Source organism: Panulirus ornatus, chromosome 7 (assembly GCF_036320965.1).
Source record: "Panulirus ornatus isolate Po-2019 chromosome 7, ASM3632096v1, whole genome shotgun sequence".
NCBI classification, from domain to species: Eukaryota; Metazoa; Arthropoda; class Malacostraca; order Decapoda; family Palinuridae; genus Panulirus; species Panulirus ornatus.
This window is the reverse complement of record NC_092230.1, coordinates 3848547-3868546: the sequence shown is the minus strand read 5'-3', so window position 1 is coordinate 3868546 and position 20000 is coordinate 3848547. Positions and strand designations below refer to the sequence as shown.

The 20000-nt window shown below is 39.1% G+C and overlaps 1 protein-coding gene across 3 annotated transcripts in view; it reads right to left on the bottom strand.

Moving 5' to 3' along the window:
• The window catches only part of LOC139749375 (glycine receptor subunit alpha-4-like), a 149901-nt gene that overhangs the window by 125146 nt on the left and 4755 nt on the right, over positions 1-20000 (bottom strand). For all 3 annotated transcript variants that reach the window (XM_071663158.1, XM_071663160.1, XM_071663159.1), the window contains exon 2: positions 19347-19852. In XM_071663158.1, coding sequence (XP_071519259.1) covers positions 19347-19705 — 359 coding nt within the window. In that variant the 5' untranslated portion in view covers positions 19706-19852. The remainder of the gene's footprint in view (positions 1-19346; positions 19853-20000) is intronic.

The window sequence follows — 20000 nt, the reverse complement described above, 5'->3', positions numbered from 1 at the left end:
TGTATGTATGTATTTATGTATGTATTTATGTATGTATGTATTTATGTATGTATTTATGTATGTATGTATTTATGTATGTATTTATGTATGTATGTATGTATGTATGTATGTATGTATGTATGTATTTATGTATGTATGTATTTATGTATGTATGTATTTATGTATGTATGTATGTATGTATGTATGTATGTATGTATGTATTTATGTATGTATGTATGTATGTATGTATTTATGTATGTATGTATGTATTTATGTATGTATGTATGTATGTATGTATGTATTTATGTATGTATGTATTTATGTATGTATTTATGTATGTATGTATGTATTTATGTATGTATGTATTTATGTATGTATGTATGTATTTATGTATGTATGTATGTATTTATGTATGTATGTATGTATGTATGTATGTATTTATGTATGTATGTATGTATTTATGTATGTATGTATGTATGTATGTATTTATGTATGTATGTATTTATGTATGTATGTATGTATGTATTTATGTATGTATGTATGTATTTATGTATGTATGTATGTATGTATGTATGTATGTATGTATGTATTTATGTATGTATGTATGTATGTATTTATGTATGTATGTATTTATGTATGTATTTATGTATGTATGTATGTATGTATGTATGTATGTATGTATGTATGTATTTATGTATGTATGTATGTATGTATGTATTTATGTATGTATGTATGTATGTATGTATGTATGTATTTATGTATGTATGTATGTATGTATTTATGTATGTATGTATGTATTTATGTATGTATGTATGTATTTATGTATGTATGTATGTATGTATGTATGTATGTATGTATGTATGTATGTATGTATGTATGTATTTATGTATGTATGTATGTATGTATGTATGTATGTATGTATGTATGTATGTATGTATGTATGTATGTATGTATGTATGTATGTATGTATGTATGTATGTATGTATGTATGTATTTATGTATGTATGTATGTATGTATGTATGTATTTATGTATGTATGTATGTATGTATGTATGTATGTATGTATGTATGTATTTATGTATGTATGTATTTATGTATGTATGTATTTATTTATTTATGTATGTATTTATGTATGTATGTATGTATTTATGTATGTATGTATGTATGTATGTATGTATGTATGTATGTATGTATGTATGTATGTATGTATGTATGTATGTATGTATGTATGTATTTATGTATGTATGTATGTATGTATGTATGTATGTATTTATGTATGTATGTATGTATGTATGTATGTATGTATGTATGTATGTATGTATGTATGTATGTATGTATGTATGTATGTATGTATGTATGTATGTATGTATGTATGTATGTATGTATTTATGTATGTATGTATGTATGTATGTATGTATGTATGTATGTATGTATGTATGTATGTATGTATGTATGTATGTATGTATGTATTTATGTATGTATGTATGTATGTATGTATGTATGTATGTATGTATGTATGTATTTATGTATGTATGTATGTATGTATGTATGTATGTATGTATGTATTTATGTATGTATGTATGTATGTATGTATGTATGTATGTATGTATTTATGTATGTATGTATGTATGTATGTATGTATGTATGTATGTATGTATGTATGTATGTATGTATTTATGTATGTATGTATGTATTTATGTATGTATGTATGTATGTATTTATGTATGTATGTATTTATGTATGTATGTATGTATGTATGTATGTATGTATGTATGTATGTATGTATGTATGTATGTATGTATGTATGTATGTATGTATGTATGTATGTATTTATGTATGTATGTATGTATTTATGTATGTATGTATGTATGTATGTATTTATGTATGTATGTATTTATGTATGTATGTATTTATGTATGTATGTATGTATGTATGTATTTATGTATGTATGTATGTATGTATTTATGTATGTATTTATGTATGTATGTATGTATGTATGTATGTATGTATGTATGTATGTATGTATGTATGTATTTATGTATGTATGTATGTATGTATGTATGTATGTATGTATGTATTTATGTATGTATGTATGTATTTATGTATGTATGTATGTATGTATGTATGTATGTATTTATGTATGTATGTATGTATTTATGTATGTATGTATTTATGTATGTATGTATGTATGTATTTATGTATGTATTTATGTATGTATGTATGTATTTATGTATGTATGTATTTATGTATGTATGTATTTATGTATGTATGTATGTATTTATGTATGTATGTATGTATTTATGTATGTATGTATGTATTTATGTATGTATGTATGTATTTATGTATGTATGTATTTATGTATGTATGTATGTATGTATGTATGTATGTATGTATGTATGTATGTACAAGGGTCGTTATGGAACAGGGTCGTTATGGAACAGGGGTTGTTATGGAACAGGGTCGTTATGGAACAGGGTCGTTATGGAACAGGGGTTGTTATGGAACAGGGGTTGTTATGGAACAGGGTCTTTATGGAATAGAGTCGTTACGGGACAGGGGTTGTTATGGAACAGGGGTTGTATGGAACAGGGTCGTTGTAGAACAGGGTCGTTATAGAGCAGGGTCGTTACTCTGGGTTGGCTGTTTGGGCTTGGGGACAATCAACTACCAGAGGTCATTCAAGGTCATCAACTCTATGAGACATGTACCAGACAGGCAAAAAAAAAAAAAAGAAAAGAGATTAACATGTTCTCTGAGAGTTATGGCAAATTTCGAAACCCCATACGCCCTCATCACGCTTGTTACCCATGGGAGTGAAACGCAAATGGGTGGAAATATATTTGGGAGGTGAATGCAAGAGTTTTGGAAAGAGGGGCAAGTATGAAGTCTGTTGGGGATGAGAGAGCTTGGGAAGTGAGTCAGTTGTTGTTCGCTGATGATACAGCGCTGATGGCTGATTCATGTGAGAAACTGCAGAAGCTGGTGACTGAGTTTGGTAAAGTGTGTGGAAGAAGAAAGTTAAGAGTAAATGTGAATAAGAGCAAGGTTATTAGGTACAGTAGGGTTGAGGGTCAAGTCAACTGGGAGGTAAGTTTGAATGGAGCAAAACTGGAGGAAGTAAAGTGTTTTAGATATCTGGGAGTGGATCTGGCAGCGGATGGAACCATGGAAGCGGAAGTGGATCATAGGGTGGGGGAGGGGGCGAAAATCCTGGGAGCCTTGAAGAATGTGTGGAAGTCAAGAACATTATCTCGGAAAGCAAAAATGGGTATGTTTGAAGGAATAGTGGTTCCAACAATGTTGTATGGTTGCGAGGCGTGGGCTATGGATAGAGTTGTGCGCAGGAGGATGGATGTGCTGGAAATGAGATGTGTAAGGACAATGTGTGGTGTGAGGTGGTTTGATTGACTAAGTAACGTAAGGGTAAGAGAAATGTGTGGAAATAAAAAGAGCGTGGTTGAGAGAGCAGAAGAGGGTGTTTTGAAATGGTTTGGGCACATGGAGAGAATGAGTGAGGAAAGATTGACCGAGAGGATATATGTGTCGGAGGTGGAGGGAACGAGGAGAAGAGGGAGACGAAATTGGAGGTGGAAAGATGGAGTGAAAAAGATTTTGTGTGATCGGGGCCTGAACATGCAGGAGGGTGAAAGGAGGGCAAGGAATAGAGTGAATTGGATCGATGTGGTATACTGGGGTTGACGTGCTGTCAGTGGATTGAATCAGTGCATGTGAGGCGTCTGGGGTAAACCGTGGAAAGCTGTGTAGGTATGTATGTTTGCGTGTGTGGACGTATGTATATACATGTGTATGGGGGTGGGTTGGGCCATTTCTTTCGTCTGTTTCCTTGCGCTACCTCGCAAACGCGGGAGACAGCGACAAAGCAAAAAAAAAAAAAAAAAAAAAAATATTTAGAAAGTTTATAGTTAACGACAGACCAATGGTTAGATAGTTTTCCAAAGGTCTCTGAGTACTTTGACCTCCCTGGTGTATAGGGGTTAGCGTCGTCCCTGACCCTGATGCATTCGCGGGCCCGCCCTCCCATATAGGGTCGAGCGTGGCATAGGTTCGAATCCTGGTTTGTGGCAGTCGGTCCACAGTCAACCCATCTGTTCATCTTCCCTATGGGGATGGTCGATGAAATGGCTACCTGGCCTATGCTAGGATATATCTATATCAATATATACACACACACACACACACACACACACATATATATATATATATATATATATATATGTATATATATATATATATATATATATCGCTACTTCGCAAACGCGGGAGACAGCGACTAAGTATAAATATATATATATATATATATATATATATATATATATATATATATATATATATATATATATATATATATATATATATATATCCTACTTCACGACTAGAAGAAAGTTCAGCGTTTAGCTATAAAACCCGAAACACTTGTTTCCTAACCTCCAAAGAATTGAATGGCTCTTGTTTTATTGGTTCGTATAAAAAAAAGTTTTCCCGTGTAACTTAAACCAGCGTTGTAACGATGAGAACGCCACCTGAGGCTGTGAGAGTTTTTTGGGTTTTTCTTTTATGTTCGTTGAAACGGCACCGGGCAACTGAGTGGCTTAATTAAGGCTATATCTCATTAACGCTATCTATCTATCTATCTATCTATCTATCTATATATATATATATATATATATATATATATATATATATATATATATATATATATATATACGAATGTAGTGTATAACATACAAACCTCCAACACCCAGGATCGAACCCGGGACCCCTGCGTGGCAGGCGGGAGCACTACCGCCTGCCATGCAGGTTGTCCCGGGTATGAAAATACATGGTTGGGGATTATGTCATTGATTCTCATCAGATGTTGGGAAGCAGGGGTTCGAAGATTCATTAGTAGTTGACTTAACAGCAATCAAGTCTTGTCTGTTGTTTACGTTAAGGCTTGAATAACTGTGTGTGTGTGTGTGTGTGTGTGTGTGTGTGTGTGTGTGTGTGACGAACAGTAGGATGACAAAGACAATAGCTACCCCATTTAAGTTGTTTTCGTGGGAAAACCTAAGACAAACCCACTCATTTCTTTTTTTTCCTACTATTTCTTCTTCTTCTTTCCCTTTCTTGATCTTATTTACCTCCAACCAGTCGAAACAGGGTTGGTTAGTTGTTAAAAGAAAATAGAAATAAAAGAAAACGCTTACATTTACCCACTTTTTTATCATCCCTTCCACTTTTACAGCCTCTTAGAAGTTCTTTTGATTCTCTCTCTCTCTCTCTCTCTCTCTCTCTCTCTCTCTCTCTCTCTCTCTCTCTCTCTCTCTCTCTCTTCCGTTCCTCTGTAGGTTCCCGGCGAATTGATCGTTCTCCTCAACTGCTTGACAGTTATCTTTAAAGTTATCTCTTATCTTACCTCCATCCCATTTTCTCCTCAACTGTTCACAATATACGTTGTCTTCCACACATTTCGTCTGTTGTGTCCCACCCATCGCATCTCACTCAGGAACTGTTTCAAACTGGTACAAAGGTTATCCACACCATCGCATCCATCTTTATCTATTGCTAATTTTCTCCAAAATCTTATCTATCCTCCCCATTTACCTATGAGTCCTGGGTTTACCTATGAGCTGGGTTTGTGGATGCGTTGTAAATGGAAACAATAATTAACAGTTCTGGACCTAGACCTGTAGTTCCTCCGGGCACAAACGCACAACATTTTGATCCATTCATCACTGAAAGAGAAAACTGGAGGAATGGAAACGTTTATGATGCCCGGGAGTGGACACGCCAGCATATGGAACCTTAGAAGCGGAAGTGAGTCATAGGGTGGGTAAGGGTGCAAAGGTTCTGGGAGCAATGAAAAATGGGAAGAAAATTGGAGGAATGGAAATGTTTATGATACTCGGGAGTGGACATGCCAGCATATGGAACCTTGGAAGCGTGAGTCATAGGGTGGGTAAGGGTGCGAAGGTTCTGGGAGCAATGAAAAATGGGAGGGCGAAAGTGGGTATGTTTTTGAAGATGTATTAATCTCACTGATGTATGGAAAGGAGTCATGAGCTATAATGATGATGTGCGAAGAAGGTTAAATGTACTGGTAATGATATGTTTGGGGACAATATATCATCTACGTCAAACTCTCTTCAATCATTCTCTCCGTATGTCCAAACCATCTCATCACATCCTGTTCACCTCTCTCAACCTTACTCTTTCATTACCACACACACATCTCTCTTTCTCTCTCTCTCTCTTACCCGTATATTACTTACTCGATCAAACCACCTCGCGTCACATATATTGTCCTGAAACATTTCATTTCCAACACGTCCACTCTCTTCCCCACACAGCCTCAACTACAGGTGGCCTGTAACCTTCATGAACCAGACCAACACTTCACTAACGAGTAAGCAGCAATTGAACACGATTGCCACAAGCGGTGATCATGCAACATATGTCAAAATCTACTTCAAGTGATTACAACATGAACTGAACAATTATGAAATTCAGAACTCTTGTGTACATTTTAGATATACAGGATAGAAACTGAACTGGCATAATATGATGAAGTATAATAAAGAAAACCTAAACCATATGAGTTATGATAGATAAGAACGATTAAAAAAAACCGCCTTAAACCACATAAGATATAATAAATGAGGACTAATAAAAAGCCAAACTAAACCACATAAGGAATGATAAACAAAAACAAATAAAAAGCCAAATTAAACCACATAAGGAATGATAAATAAAACCAATAAATAGCCAGCCTAAACCATATGAGTGTGATAAAGAAAAACCAATAAAACGGCTACCTAAACCACATAAGATATGATAAATGAATACAAATAAAGGCTCAACCTAAACCAAGTAAGGTATCACATAATGATAAATGATAAACGTTAAAAAGCAAGACACGTTTATCATAAAACCCTAACACTATTCTTCCTAAGTCATTCACTTATCTTCTGAGTTTATCTCTGGCTTATCTATGTTTCAAATTCACCTTAAAAAAAAGCAGTTAATCACATCATTCTCAGTCGCCTTCTCAAACTTGCTGATCGTATGACGAATTACTTTGTATATCATACTCCCGGCCACATAGAAAAGTCCCTGGTCTCATGCGACCTAAGGAATAAAGCGATGCGAACCCCTGTCTCTCAACCCCTGCAAGGGCAAACAACCCAACGACCAATTCAGACCTGCAATACACAACAACGACATGAAAACGATAATTTTCCTCAAGGTCAACCACTTCAACCAGACCGGGAATACACTTTCAAGCACCCACACGTGATAAAGAAGACTGTAAACTCCTTAGAAATTTGAAGTATGTGGCAACCATCACGTATCATCTTTTCAAATGGATTGTCTGTGTCAGTTTCAAGTCTTAGTAAAGTTCATCATCGAAATTGAGACAGACAAAACATTGGTATACTTAGGTTGTAATATTCATAGGAATAGAAATAACATAAGATTTAGTATATATATCTATATCTATCTATCTATCTATCTATCTATCTATCTATATATATATATATATATATATATATATATATATATATATATATATATATATATATATATGTTTTTCTTTTTTTCTTTCAAACTATTCGCCATTTCCCGCGTTAGCGAGGTAGCATTAAGAACAGAGGACTGGAGCTTTGAGGGAATATCCTCACCTGGCCCCCTTCTCTGTTCCTTCTTTTGGAAAATTAAAAAACAGCTTGATAAACAAAACAGAGAGAAGAATAAGGATTTAAAAAAGTTTCGAGGCTTTGAAAACTGAACACGTTTCTATCATTTCCTTTAATCAATATTTGAGTCCCAAGTCTCCCCCCCCCCCCACACACACACACACCCCATGCCCACACAGAGTATAAGTAAACTGAATGATTTAAAATTGTAATTTAAAATTCGCTAAACAAATGTTCACAGAGACCAGACATCATCAACGAGAGAGATTTGATGAATGTCAAGTGGAATTGATGATCAAAGCTACATATATATACACACACACACACATACACACACACACACACACACACACACACATATACACCCACACACACACACATACACACACATATACATACATATATATTGGAAAGGATCACAATTTTGTGCGTGATCAAGCATATTCCTATGAGTCCACGGGGGAAAATGAAACACGATAAGTTCCCAAGTGCACTTTCGTGTAATAATCACATCATCAGGGGAGACACAAGAGAGAAATATATAAGTAAGTTGATATACATCGAAGAGACGAAGCTAGGACGCCATTTGATAAACATGTGATTGTCCGTACACGGAGGGCCCCGTGTATGTGTGTGTGTGTGTGTGTCTGTGACACAAACTTGTACCGGGAGTTAACAATCACACTGGTTGTTATCCTGGCTATATGATGCTCGTTAAGACGTCGTCGTCCCTGCTCGTTATATACGTACCATGTTGTAAGTGTGCCGGTGATAGCGTGTGGACCAACGAACGAAGAGGACGGGGAGGGGGGGGAGGAGGGGGGGGGGGGAGGCGGCGCGTTGGTGATGGCGTGGGAGTGACTGTGTGTGTGTGAGAGAGAGAGAGAGAGAGAGAGAGAGAGAGGGTGTGTGTGTGTGTGTGTGTGTGTGTGTGGGTGTGTGAGCCCCCTCTCATTCCCCCCCCCCCCCACTCCCCCCACGTGACATGCTGTTGTTATGGTGTTTTATGAATGTTTTAATAAAACACAACCACACTAAGGAAGACAATCAGTTAAAACTAACTTGTTGAAGATTGATCAAGGAACAAGATGTCATGTCTTAAAATAGGTCTTCCAGCAACGCTACAGAACTTAACATTAAAAGTCATAACACAACCTCACCTTATCCAAGGAGATGGGTGACGCTGTCTGTCTGTCTGTCTAGTTCGTGGGCGTCCACCAGTCTGTCTCACACCTGCTCCAGTAGACGGGACACTGTCTGTCTGTCTGTCTCGTTCCTCGGCGTCTGCTAACATACCCGCGCCACACACACACACACACACCCTCCTCCTCCTCCCTCACCGTCAAACCCAGCACTTCCCTCACTCGTGGATCTGTTCATTGTTTAACACGTCAAGTCATCATTTCCTCGTAAGATGGCGCTGGGGAAATGACTCTCGGTTCTCCACAGTAAGCGCAAGCACCAAGCTGCCTCTACCAGAGATGTGAGGCACTTACACTAATGCCTCTGCAATTGGTGTTCATTGCGACGGAGAGAAACTACCCTCCGCTCATTAGCGAACCTTCCTTGTTGAAACGCTTGTTCGTATCATAATGCCATTATGCTTGAGTTTTCGATCGAGTTTTCGACCTTATATATATATTCAAATATATTTGCATTAGTGCAATTCTTTTTCCACTTGATGTAGTGCCATTGGCTAAGGAATTGGTGAAGCCACAGATGAGCCGTAACTGTGTGGAAGACTGTATCATCTTACATGAGCAACGGTGATATAATGCGACTCACTTAAAAACGAATTCCACTGTTGAACGACGGAAGAACAGTTCAGTTTATGCAGATGTCTGATGCGTGTTATTTATTCATTTCAATAAAACATTTCCAGTGTTAAGCCTGTGACTGACGCACACGCTGTAGCGGGGAAGGTAAATAAACAGAAGAAAGATGTGGTATTAATTCATTTCAAACGATGGAACATATGAGACTTTAATGTGTTTATATTTGTAGATATATCACAAAGTTGTTTACGCATTAAGAATGACCCAATACGGTGGCCATTTACATTAACCATAGAGACAATAAACATTTTGCTATGCTGTGTACAGGGTCATCGTTACTCCTCCTTGACTTTCTGCCCTCGAAGTGATATTGAATCAGTATGATTACGTGCCAACTGGTGCCTGATGGTTCCTCTTCAACGCTTCCCAGCCTCCACTCAGCGAGTGTTGTGTGAGCTGATCCATCGCCCGCTCCTCTGCTGGTTCCCACACGTATTGAAAACTGGCCCCCATAAATTTTCGATGGGATTCATATTGCGGATCCTCGCCTGACCTGAAATGGAAGGTTGATATTTCTTTGCTCGGTGAGAGCCAGCCAGCGTGTGACGGTCCGTGCAGTTTGGACTAGGGTATCTTTTTCGTTGAATAATCTCTCTTTTTTTACAGGTACAGCAGCACAGGATATTCACCCACACCCACACACCCACACCCACACACACGAGGTACCATAACCTCTTCTAAAAGTTTAAAAGTTCTATTTGTCGACAGTAAATATTCTTTCTCAATGGATAAGGTCTCCACCACTATGGAAAACGATCCCTCCTTGTCTCTTATAGGAACATGGCTACTCCTTCCTCCTCACACACATATATACCCGGGAATATATAGACTGTTATTCTTCTTACAACAATAAGGACGGCCATGGCATGTGGGAGACAAGGTCACTCTGGCCGGATTATGACACTGTGGCCCACAATGTCACGACCTGTGTCGACATATTGGCGTGGACAGAGAAGTCTGCTGTGTTGATGTTGCTGTGTTAACTTGAGAGCACATACAACACATACAACAGTAAAATTGTCATGTATTCAAAGTACTTTGAGTATAATTGTTTTGCTTTATACCACGTTAATCACAGATGTTGAGTACACGATACAGAATACTGTATTAAGATAGCAAAGTCGCGACACTAACTATACGATGAATGTTTGGTATATATCAATAAGGAAAAGTAGTTCCCCTTCCCGGTCTAGAAAAACAGAGACTGAGATGCCTTACGTAACATAAGGGGTTTTGGAAGCTTTAAAAGCAGCTTCAGAAGAGGCAGGGAATCGTATTCGGAAGTATGGGAAAGTGTCTTTGATGACTCGTTTTCAAATAAAAGTGTAGGAGGGGAAACGGGGTACCCTGGAGACTGAATAGAAAACGGACTCTTACGAATATGGCATTGACTTACTGCTGAAAAAGTGTACGAGAGAAAGAGGATATAAACACAGTTATGGAGGAAGGATGAAAGAGACTTTATCTTGAATATAAGGAATTGGATAGACGTAGAATCCTCAAACGAGGTTAAATTAACGTTTTTCAGTGTATTCAGTTCCACTTGAGATTTCTAAGATGATCTATAAATCTATCGTAAGATGTGACTTTAAAGTCTACATTGTTGTCTAGTTATTTGTGTCGGATCCAACTGTGATCTGGCTGTAGCAATGTTGCCATATCATGGTGACGCCTTACCTTACGTGTGTAGTGTTATCAAACACAAGTGTGGCTCGTTCTCGGCTATATTCTAATGGGGTCTGTCGTACCATCGTGAGCTGGTAATGCTGTCGTCAGACATTGGAGGCCATAGTGCCCTTCCGGTGATAAAGAATACGATAAATTGTCAATAATTTTCCACAATGGATCGAAGGTCAGGAGCAACACTGACGTTCGTTAGTTTTTTCTTTTCTTTTGGAAGTTTCTTTGACCACTGTTCGACCCTTGGAGTGAAAAGGTCGAAGGGTTAGACAGCAAAACTTATTGTTTCCTGCTCATCTCTCCGGCTGGGTGATGAGAATGAACACCAGGAGTGACCTGTGTTACTTAAACGCCCATTGTCATAGATACTGCTCGTTATGGATCCACCACTTGGATGAAAGTACACCTCGACGACTTTACCACTGGAGCGAACACTGACAACAGCTTCACCTCGACGACTCTACCACTGGAGCGAACACTGACAACAGTTTCCCATCAGAGGCCACTCAATAACTCCCCAGAGCCGAAAACCTTCCCTCAATCAGGTAAGTAATCATACTTCTCCACCTTCCTTCCCGACCTGTTCTCACGCCCAGTATTGTCTTACTAGGTCCACAGAGCCCCCCTGACCTCGCCCAGGAGGTTCAGTCCACCAATCCTCTTCATATCGGGTTGGAAGACGAACTGAGGCGTGAAGGAACACGTCAGCACCAGCATCAGATCCTCCAGATATCGTCCCTCGACATTCGCTGTAGATTCAAAACGTATCTGGATTTCCAGATCCAGGATCTCATAGGCATCTATAGCGATTTAAGGCATCTATTCTCTTTTTTTTTTTCCTTACTACGGCTCTTAACATATACATAACTTACTAACTACACCAGGAATACGTCTGAAAACAAATGTGACACATAGTTGGACTTCAAACCCACGGTTTTAATCCTCACCTATGAGATCCCGATCTCATAGACATCTATAGCGATTTAAGGCATCTAATCTCTTTCTTTTTCCTTATTACGTCTCTTACCATATACATAGATACTAACTACACCAGGAATACGTCTGAAAACAAATGTGACACATAGTTGGACTTGAAACCCACGATTATAATCCTCACCTCAACACCAATCTCATTGTTTTTCATATCTCTTCTGCTATCGTGAGAAGCCCTGAGAGAACCCATTGGTCTGCTGTTCCCTTTTACTCTTCCTCGACTCGCTATTGCCTCCCCTACTCACTTTATGGTCTACCCTCAGGACGAGTGGCAGATTAATTTTCTCCTCTTCTAGTCAGAGATAAGTACTTTTTCATGCGAGTGATTCCCCGAATTTTTGCTCTTATCTTTAAGATACGACCGTATAAAGCTATTTTCTAAGTTCTAAAAATCACAAGCCCTATATATCTTTTCCTAAGTGTAGATTCTTCACTAATTTGGCGATATTTTGTTATGCATCCATACAAGAACGCTAAAAAAAAATATGGGTATTGCGAGAGGTCTGACATACGCAGAGGGACCCGTGTGTATGTGGTTGACTGAATGGGCCACACTGTGCAGGACGCTCCGTCAAAGGAAGTGTCCACCACTCAGTCATATTCTGCTGCAGGACTCCCACAGTAAATGCAGTAATAAATACAGCTGCATTACACATGACAGCTGGAGAATGGACGCGAGCGAATGAGACCTTTTCTTCGTCTGTTCCTGGCGCTACCTCGCTGACTCGAGAAACGGTGAATAGATACGAAGGAAAACGCAAGAGAGGTGACATTAAAATCGTCTCACAAAAGGAAGCATGAACACTTTAGTTTGGTAAAGAAAAAAAAAAAATTAGTCCAATGCGCAGCCACTCTGTTATTCACATCTTCCAGCACCGAAGAATGAACATCAGAAGTTAGTTTGGACAACTAAAGAGACGAGTGAAACGTGAAAAGCGTATTGTCACACTGGGACTTGCATCAGTCCCTTGATTGCGCTTTAATTAGCGGCCTCGAAGTCCACTTTCGTCATCGCTGGAACCGGCCAAAGTCTTGCTCAACTGGAACAGATGTTGGAGAGATATTGCATGTAGCATATTAGTTAGGGGGGAATGTTCCCTGAATACACTGGCTTCTAGTACGATCAAAATGGTTCGCTGAAGATTCACTTGGATGAAGAAATGCTTCATGATGTCGCCTGGAAAGGTGTTTGCTGGTAATAGGCCACCTTTTCTTGTCTTGAGAGACGGAGAACAGCAGCTGTGTCCAGTCCCACAGCGAATCGTGACCCGGGGTATAAGTCTTCGTAAAGACAGTGATTACACAATATTCTTTACCCTCAATGAAGATCACTATAGATAGATTTCCTAGGAAATATCTGTGCCTTCAGTGGGACGCTCCCTCTGGATTCTACAAGGAGGTTGGGAATCGAACCCCAGGATCTTCCTGTCTCATTTGTACAATCAGGCGCCTCAACCATGTACTTATGATGATTAATCCTCAGTGGTTGAGATGGTAGAGTCTGGAGCTTCAACAGGTAGGGACACTTAATAGAGGCTGAGTCATCGCATCTTTGATACCTGGCCTCTCGTTGGAAAATGACGCCACATTTTCTCACAGGGAAATTAGAAATCCCAGAAGCTTAATTAATGAAAACTGGGATAGCCTGATTTTCTTCAATATCCTGTATGACTCATACTTATGAATGAGTCAGTGTCGTATGGGCGGTAGTGAGTCAGTGGTGAGTATCATCCAACGAGAGCAGTGTCCCAAATTGAACCTGAATAGTACTATCCCAAATCCCAGATATCTTGTAGTGGTCAGTGGTAATCCCAGATGGTTAGTGGTAATCCCAGATGGTCAGTGGTAATCCCAGGGTCTGAAGTAACTTGCCTGGCTGAAAATCCCCAATAAGTCGCTGGGTCATATTGGCTCCCTGGGCCTGATTAAATCCTTGACAGAATGATTGGTAGCTGCTCAACATGCAAGGATTTCTGGAGCATTAATACGAATATATATATATATATATATATATATATATATATATATATATATATATATATATATATATATATATATATATATATATATATATATATATATATATATATATATATATATATATATATATATATATATATATATATATATATATATAATGAGATTTTGTGTATGTACAGGAGCGTTGCCACACTTTCTAGTGAAAGTTTTGCATATATTGACTCACCTCGACCCTTCCAACAACTCTCATAGCTTCACCCTCTCACTACTTCCTTCTTCTTCTTCTTTTTCCTTATTTCTGATCCTCACGTCATCTCCCACTCGTACCCAGAATGGGGGTCTCTTGCAAGAACTTGCAATAGACATGCAACAGTGGATACGTCTACAATATCTCGGCTTTAGGTGAGAAAATAGTGGCTCCTCTGTGTATAATTCTATGGATTTTACTCAAATTCCTAAACATCATTCTATGGATTGCTCGTGTGACGTAATTTTTTTTATTACTGCTACAGTGATATGAGAAAGAAATGAGCAATCGTGCAGATCTGTGATCTTGATGATTCAGTAAACTGCAAATGAGTTTACTCCGTTCTGAAGTCATCTGAAACACCCACAATTCACTGAATTTCAGGCTAATGTTTCAGACTATTGCACAAAAAAGTTTGTTATTGCTGCCGATACCGATCAACATTTGGGTGCTAATTTGAAACGCTTGGTACAAGGCTTTAACTATGCTGTTATATCAGACATATATGTATACACACACAAGCACAGGTTGCAGTCAGGTACAGTAAACAAAGCATGTGAGGTTTCTTCAAGAAGCAACTTTGCTTCTGTTGTGATATCTTTATCCCTATTAATGTTGAGAAAGAAATACGCAAAATAGGATAGGGAATGGGGGGAAAAAATTGAGATAACAGGAGACTCATAATGTCAAACATACATTCATTACCCACGTCTATTAAGATATCTGACATCATAATGCTTCAGGATAGTCCAATATGTGTTCTTTTTCTAAGGATTAGATGCTTTCGATATCACACCATAACACTAGGATCGTAAAGACATCCCATCATTAATGTAAGGGAATTCTATAGTTACGCCTCGTTCGTCTCTCTCTCTCTCTCTCTCTCTCTCTCTCTCTCTCTCTCTCTCTCTCTCTCTCTCTCTCTCTCTCTCTCTCTCTCTCTCTCTCTCTCTCTCTCCCCCCTTTTTACTATCCAGCAAGGGACATTAGAGGCCCAACCTCCCCTCCATCATGGGCCCAGACTTGGTGAAGATGGATTCCAGTTTATCACCAGCACCAGCCAGTCTTCAGGTGCATCTTGGCGTCTGAGATCAGATAACGAAGTCCTCACCAGCAACTGACAGGTCTAGAGCAAAGCCAATGAGTACAGCCACTTCCGCTGAGGCAAGACGAGAGTAAACTCCTCAGCAGTCATGTTCAGGTTAACCGTGTGGAACATTCCAGTTTAACGTGGGACTTACCCACGTCATTTGCTTAGGAATCAGCAGTTTACTGGATACAAGATGACCACCAGGGGGTTAAAAGGTCTACCGAAGATCAGTTCTAACGGAAACCACATTCCCACCTCTTGTATCCGTGTCTCTGTCTACTCTCAAACGGGTTCTGAGCAGCACTCGAAGGTGTACACACACACACACACACACAGCCCCCTACTACTACCCCCAGGGGAAATTCTCCCAGAAACCTTCGCTTTCATTCCGAGGCAAACCTGTTATCAAGAGGGAGTGTGGAGATCCACCGATAACCAGATAATTCACTGATAAATGACATAGTTAAGGAATACAGGCGGTAACAGACCAATGGGTCATATCGAAAAAGCGATTTGAAAAATCATGTTTCGTTATCGCAAATTCTATTCCTCGATCCATAGCTTAGAATTATGTTTAAGATCAGCTGAGCAATGGCATTAGCAGTAAGATAAAAAGGTTCGAAACCTTTGTTTCAAATTCGTTACAGTATTGAATGCTTTTTCGGGCCTTTCTTTTTTTTTTCAACAAGGTTTTAAGACACATCTTTTCTTCCAAGTTTTGGATCAAAGTCTATACGATCCATAGCTTCGGATCTGGTACGAACGGTTTCAACTTTCATCTCTCACAACTTTGGGATATTTAGTAACAGCAGACCACAGCCGCTGTGAGACGGAGTTCATTCATGTTTTAGCCACCATGATCATGGTGATGCTGGTAATCAAATTAGGGGATACATGGGACTGAAAGGAAGGGTACTTTTTATATCTTATCTCTCAGTCTTACGTTAGATAAGAAGCTTTTATTCATTGGATGCTCATGTCGCCGCTTACAGTGTACTACCATCTAATAAGAATGGTTATCAGTTAACTACCTACAATCATCTTTCTCTCAAGAACAAAGTATACGTCATACGTCCCAGCATATCATGACAGTTCTTTGAGTGAATGACCTTATTCATCATTGCACCTAGACCCTGAGAGACACTTTACTTCTGATAATACACTGGTACACATCACACTATCCTCCAACAGTATGATTAAGCGGAGCGTTACACAGCTCCGTGGGACTACTTCGAATAAGCTGATGCCTTTGACCCGAAGCTGGGAAGTTTCGAGTTCAATTTCCTCGAAGGTGTAAAGGTCGCGCAGGAAAAAGATTTTAAAGTCTTCACGTGTTTGGAACACGGGCGATGTGTGTGTGTGTGTGTGTGTGTGTGTGTGTGTGTGTGTGTGTTTGCGAAGCATCATAATGGTATTTTGAGTTGAATTATGTTATAATGTCAGTCTAAAATGGATTTGCTTTCTAATTGAATTCGAAGGAGGTCTGTAATTCATGCTATACCATTCGTCGAAAGTGCATTTCTAATTCTAACTCAGGGGGAGTGAAATCCATGCCGTCCCATTGGTCTAAATTACATCTCTAATTCTAACTCTAAGACGGTCTGAAACCGTCTATAGACCATTAGTCTGGTTATCAAACATAAAACCATAGGATCCCTTTCGTACAAGTCTCCATCAACATATCATTTCAAAGACGAGGGAATGTGATTCCTCTAAGGTCGTGTTCGAGAAGGCAAGACGTCTCCAGGCGACGCCTTGACATCAGGTATTGGCAGTGACCCAAAGTCATCTATATATATCCAGGTTGGGCAGTAGGCTCAAAGGTCTAGCCAGAATTTCCCATGTTAAAAACAAGGAGTTTTGTTTTTCTTTTCGGTGGTTTCCACGTCTGGGGTATAGCCAGTGACTATAGGATTTATGTGCCAAGTACATGAGCAATATAAGTCATGGATAAAATGATAGCTATTCAGTCATCAATTATCAGGAAATAATTGTATTCAACATGAGAAATGAAATAGTTACGCATTTCTTATCTTTCTTTATCTATCTATGTCTTTGAATCTGATCCTCCTTCCAAAGGTACTCAGTTGCCGCAATTAGATCAGACCGTGTTTTCCAATTTCACTTCCCTATGAAATCACCACGTCAGTATACTTTTTCCCATACCAAATAGTACGTTTTCATTGCTATTGCCCAACCCATTGGTGTGCCGGAGGGAGAGGTGGTTGGGAAGGAGCTAATTTCTTCACACTCTTGCCTCTGGTTCATTGTAGATTAGAAATGCATGATAGTATTACTATCCTCCATCAGATAACCTCGCCAATGGACCATTTGGTATTTGGTTATTCGTCCTCATGTACTTCCAAGTAATAACGTATTCCCCAACTGTCTTCCCAACACATCAATCTCTCCTTGAACCTTTGGTATTCTTTGAGCTCTTCAGTCAACTTCTCTTAGAAAGTGAATCTTCCTCATTCGTCCCACTCCATTTATACTTTCATTCTTCTCATTATTCAGTTCATATATATATATATATATATATATATATATATATATATATATATATATATATATATATATATATATATATATATATATATATATATATATATATATATATATATATATATATATATATATATATATATATATATATATATATATATATATATGTGTGTGTGTGTGTGTGTGTGTGTGTGTGTGTGTGTCTGTGTGTGTGTGTGCGTGTGTTTGTATGTGTCTATATGTAATAATAAAGAGAGAAGTTAGAAAGAATTAGAGAAGAATTAGAAAGAATTAGAAACATTACTTCTTTGAGGGATCCAGGCTATTAAGAACATCTCGAGGGTACAGATGATGTTCAAGGTCAGGGTACTTATCAAACGGTTGATATAGACGGACGTGGTAAAGAGGGCCTCTCTCTCTCTCTCTCTCTCTCTCTCTCTCTCTCTCTCTCTCTCTCTCTCTCTCTCTCTCTCTCTCTCTCTCTCTCTCTCTCTCCCTGCCTGGCCATAGAGGGAGAGAGAGAGAGAGAAAATTTACGTCCAGGAGGCTTTCTTGTTGGGCCATGGCTCCCCAGGCAGCGTCTTGAAAGCCCAAGCACTGGGTTCTAGATTATCTGGTGGTAATTCGTACCCTTTGAAAGGCTGCCTCAGATAAATGCATCCAGTCCACGAGTCACGTCCGTGCTGAACGTTCAAAAGGAAGAGCAAGGGGTCATATATATATATATATATATATATATATATATATATATATATATATATATATATATATATATATATATATATATATATATATACGTATGTATTTCTTCAGCACATATCCTGAAGCTGGTATGTAGGTGTTTGTACCCTTGAGACACACACACAGTCACCCATCGCCTGGGAGCCATGGACGAACATGAAAACCTTCTGAACGTTTATTTGTCTCGCTTTCAATGGCCATGGAGGGAGGAACCAGTTTTACCACGACCGTCTATAGAAGGAGCTTGAGAAATAACTGGACCTTGAAGATTATTAATGTCCTCAGGAGTTTCTCCATGGCTTGAATACCTCACACGTCAGTATTATACACACACACACACACACACACACACACACACACACACACACACACACACACACACACACACACACACACACACACACACACACACACACGCGCCTAAGACAATGTAGATACTCTTACGAAACATCAAAAACAAACTAGGAATGACAAAGACATATACAAAAATCATACTGACCCACTCCTCACATGGATGAGGGAAATGAGGAATGTCACTCCGGGAAGAGAAACGAGAGAGAGAGAAAGAGAGAGAGAGAGAACACGTTGGTAACACTCACCCTAGCGACAGCGTTGCCAAAAGCGTGGTGAGGACGAGGCCAGGAAACCACACACCTTCCATAACTGTCCTCCACACCCTTCGGTCGTGGTCGCAAGTCTCCTTCCTCCTCCTCCTGCTACTGATACTCATCCTCCTCCTCCTCCTCCTGCTCCTCCTCCTCCACACCAGCTGAGATGATGATGATGATGATGGTCCAGCACCGTCTCTTATGAGACACAACATCCCAAGGGTTGGGATGTTGTCTCCTATGAGAGGCAACATCCCAGGGGATGAGTAGGGTGTCCCGTGCCGAGGGCTGGATCGTCGTCCCCTGTGTGAGGGCTTGTGTTGGCTCCCGTCGGCCACTGGGTCAGCCATGCACGCCTCTATGTCTTCGAGGGGTCGGATCGCGTGTTGACATTGTGTCTGGCTGACGAAGGATGTTCACAGGTCATGTTCTTTCGTTCTACGAGAGAGGGACGAGGGATTTGTTCTTCTTCCCTGGCGTGAAACTTGGTGTGCTGGCTAAACAAAAGAGGGGAATTTGAGCTGTATAACAGATTTGCTCAAGAAGAAAATGTGAGATGGTCAATGATATATACATATACATATGTCATCCCTGGGGATAGGGGAGAAAGAATACTTCCCACGTATTTCCTACGTGTCGTAGAAG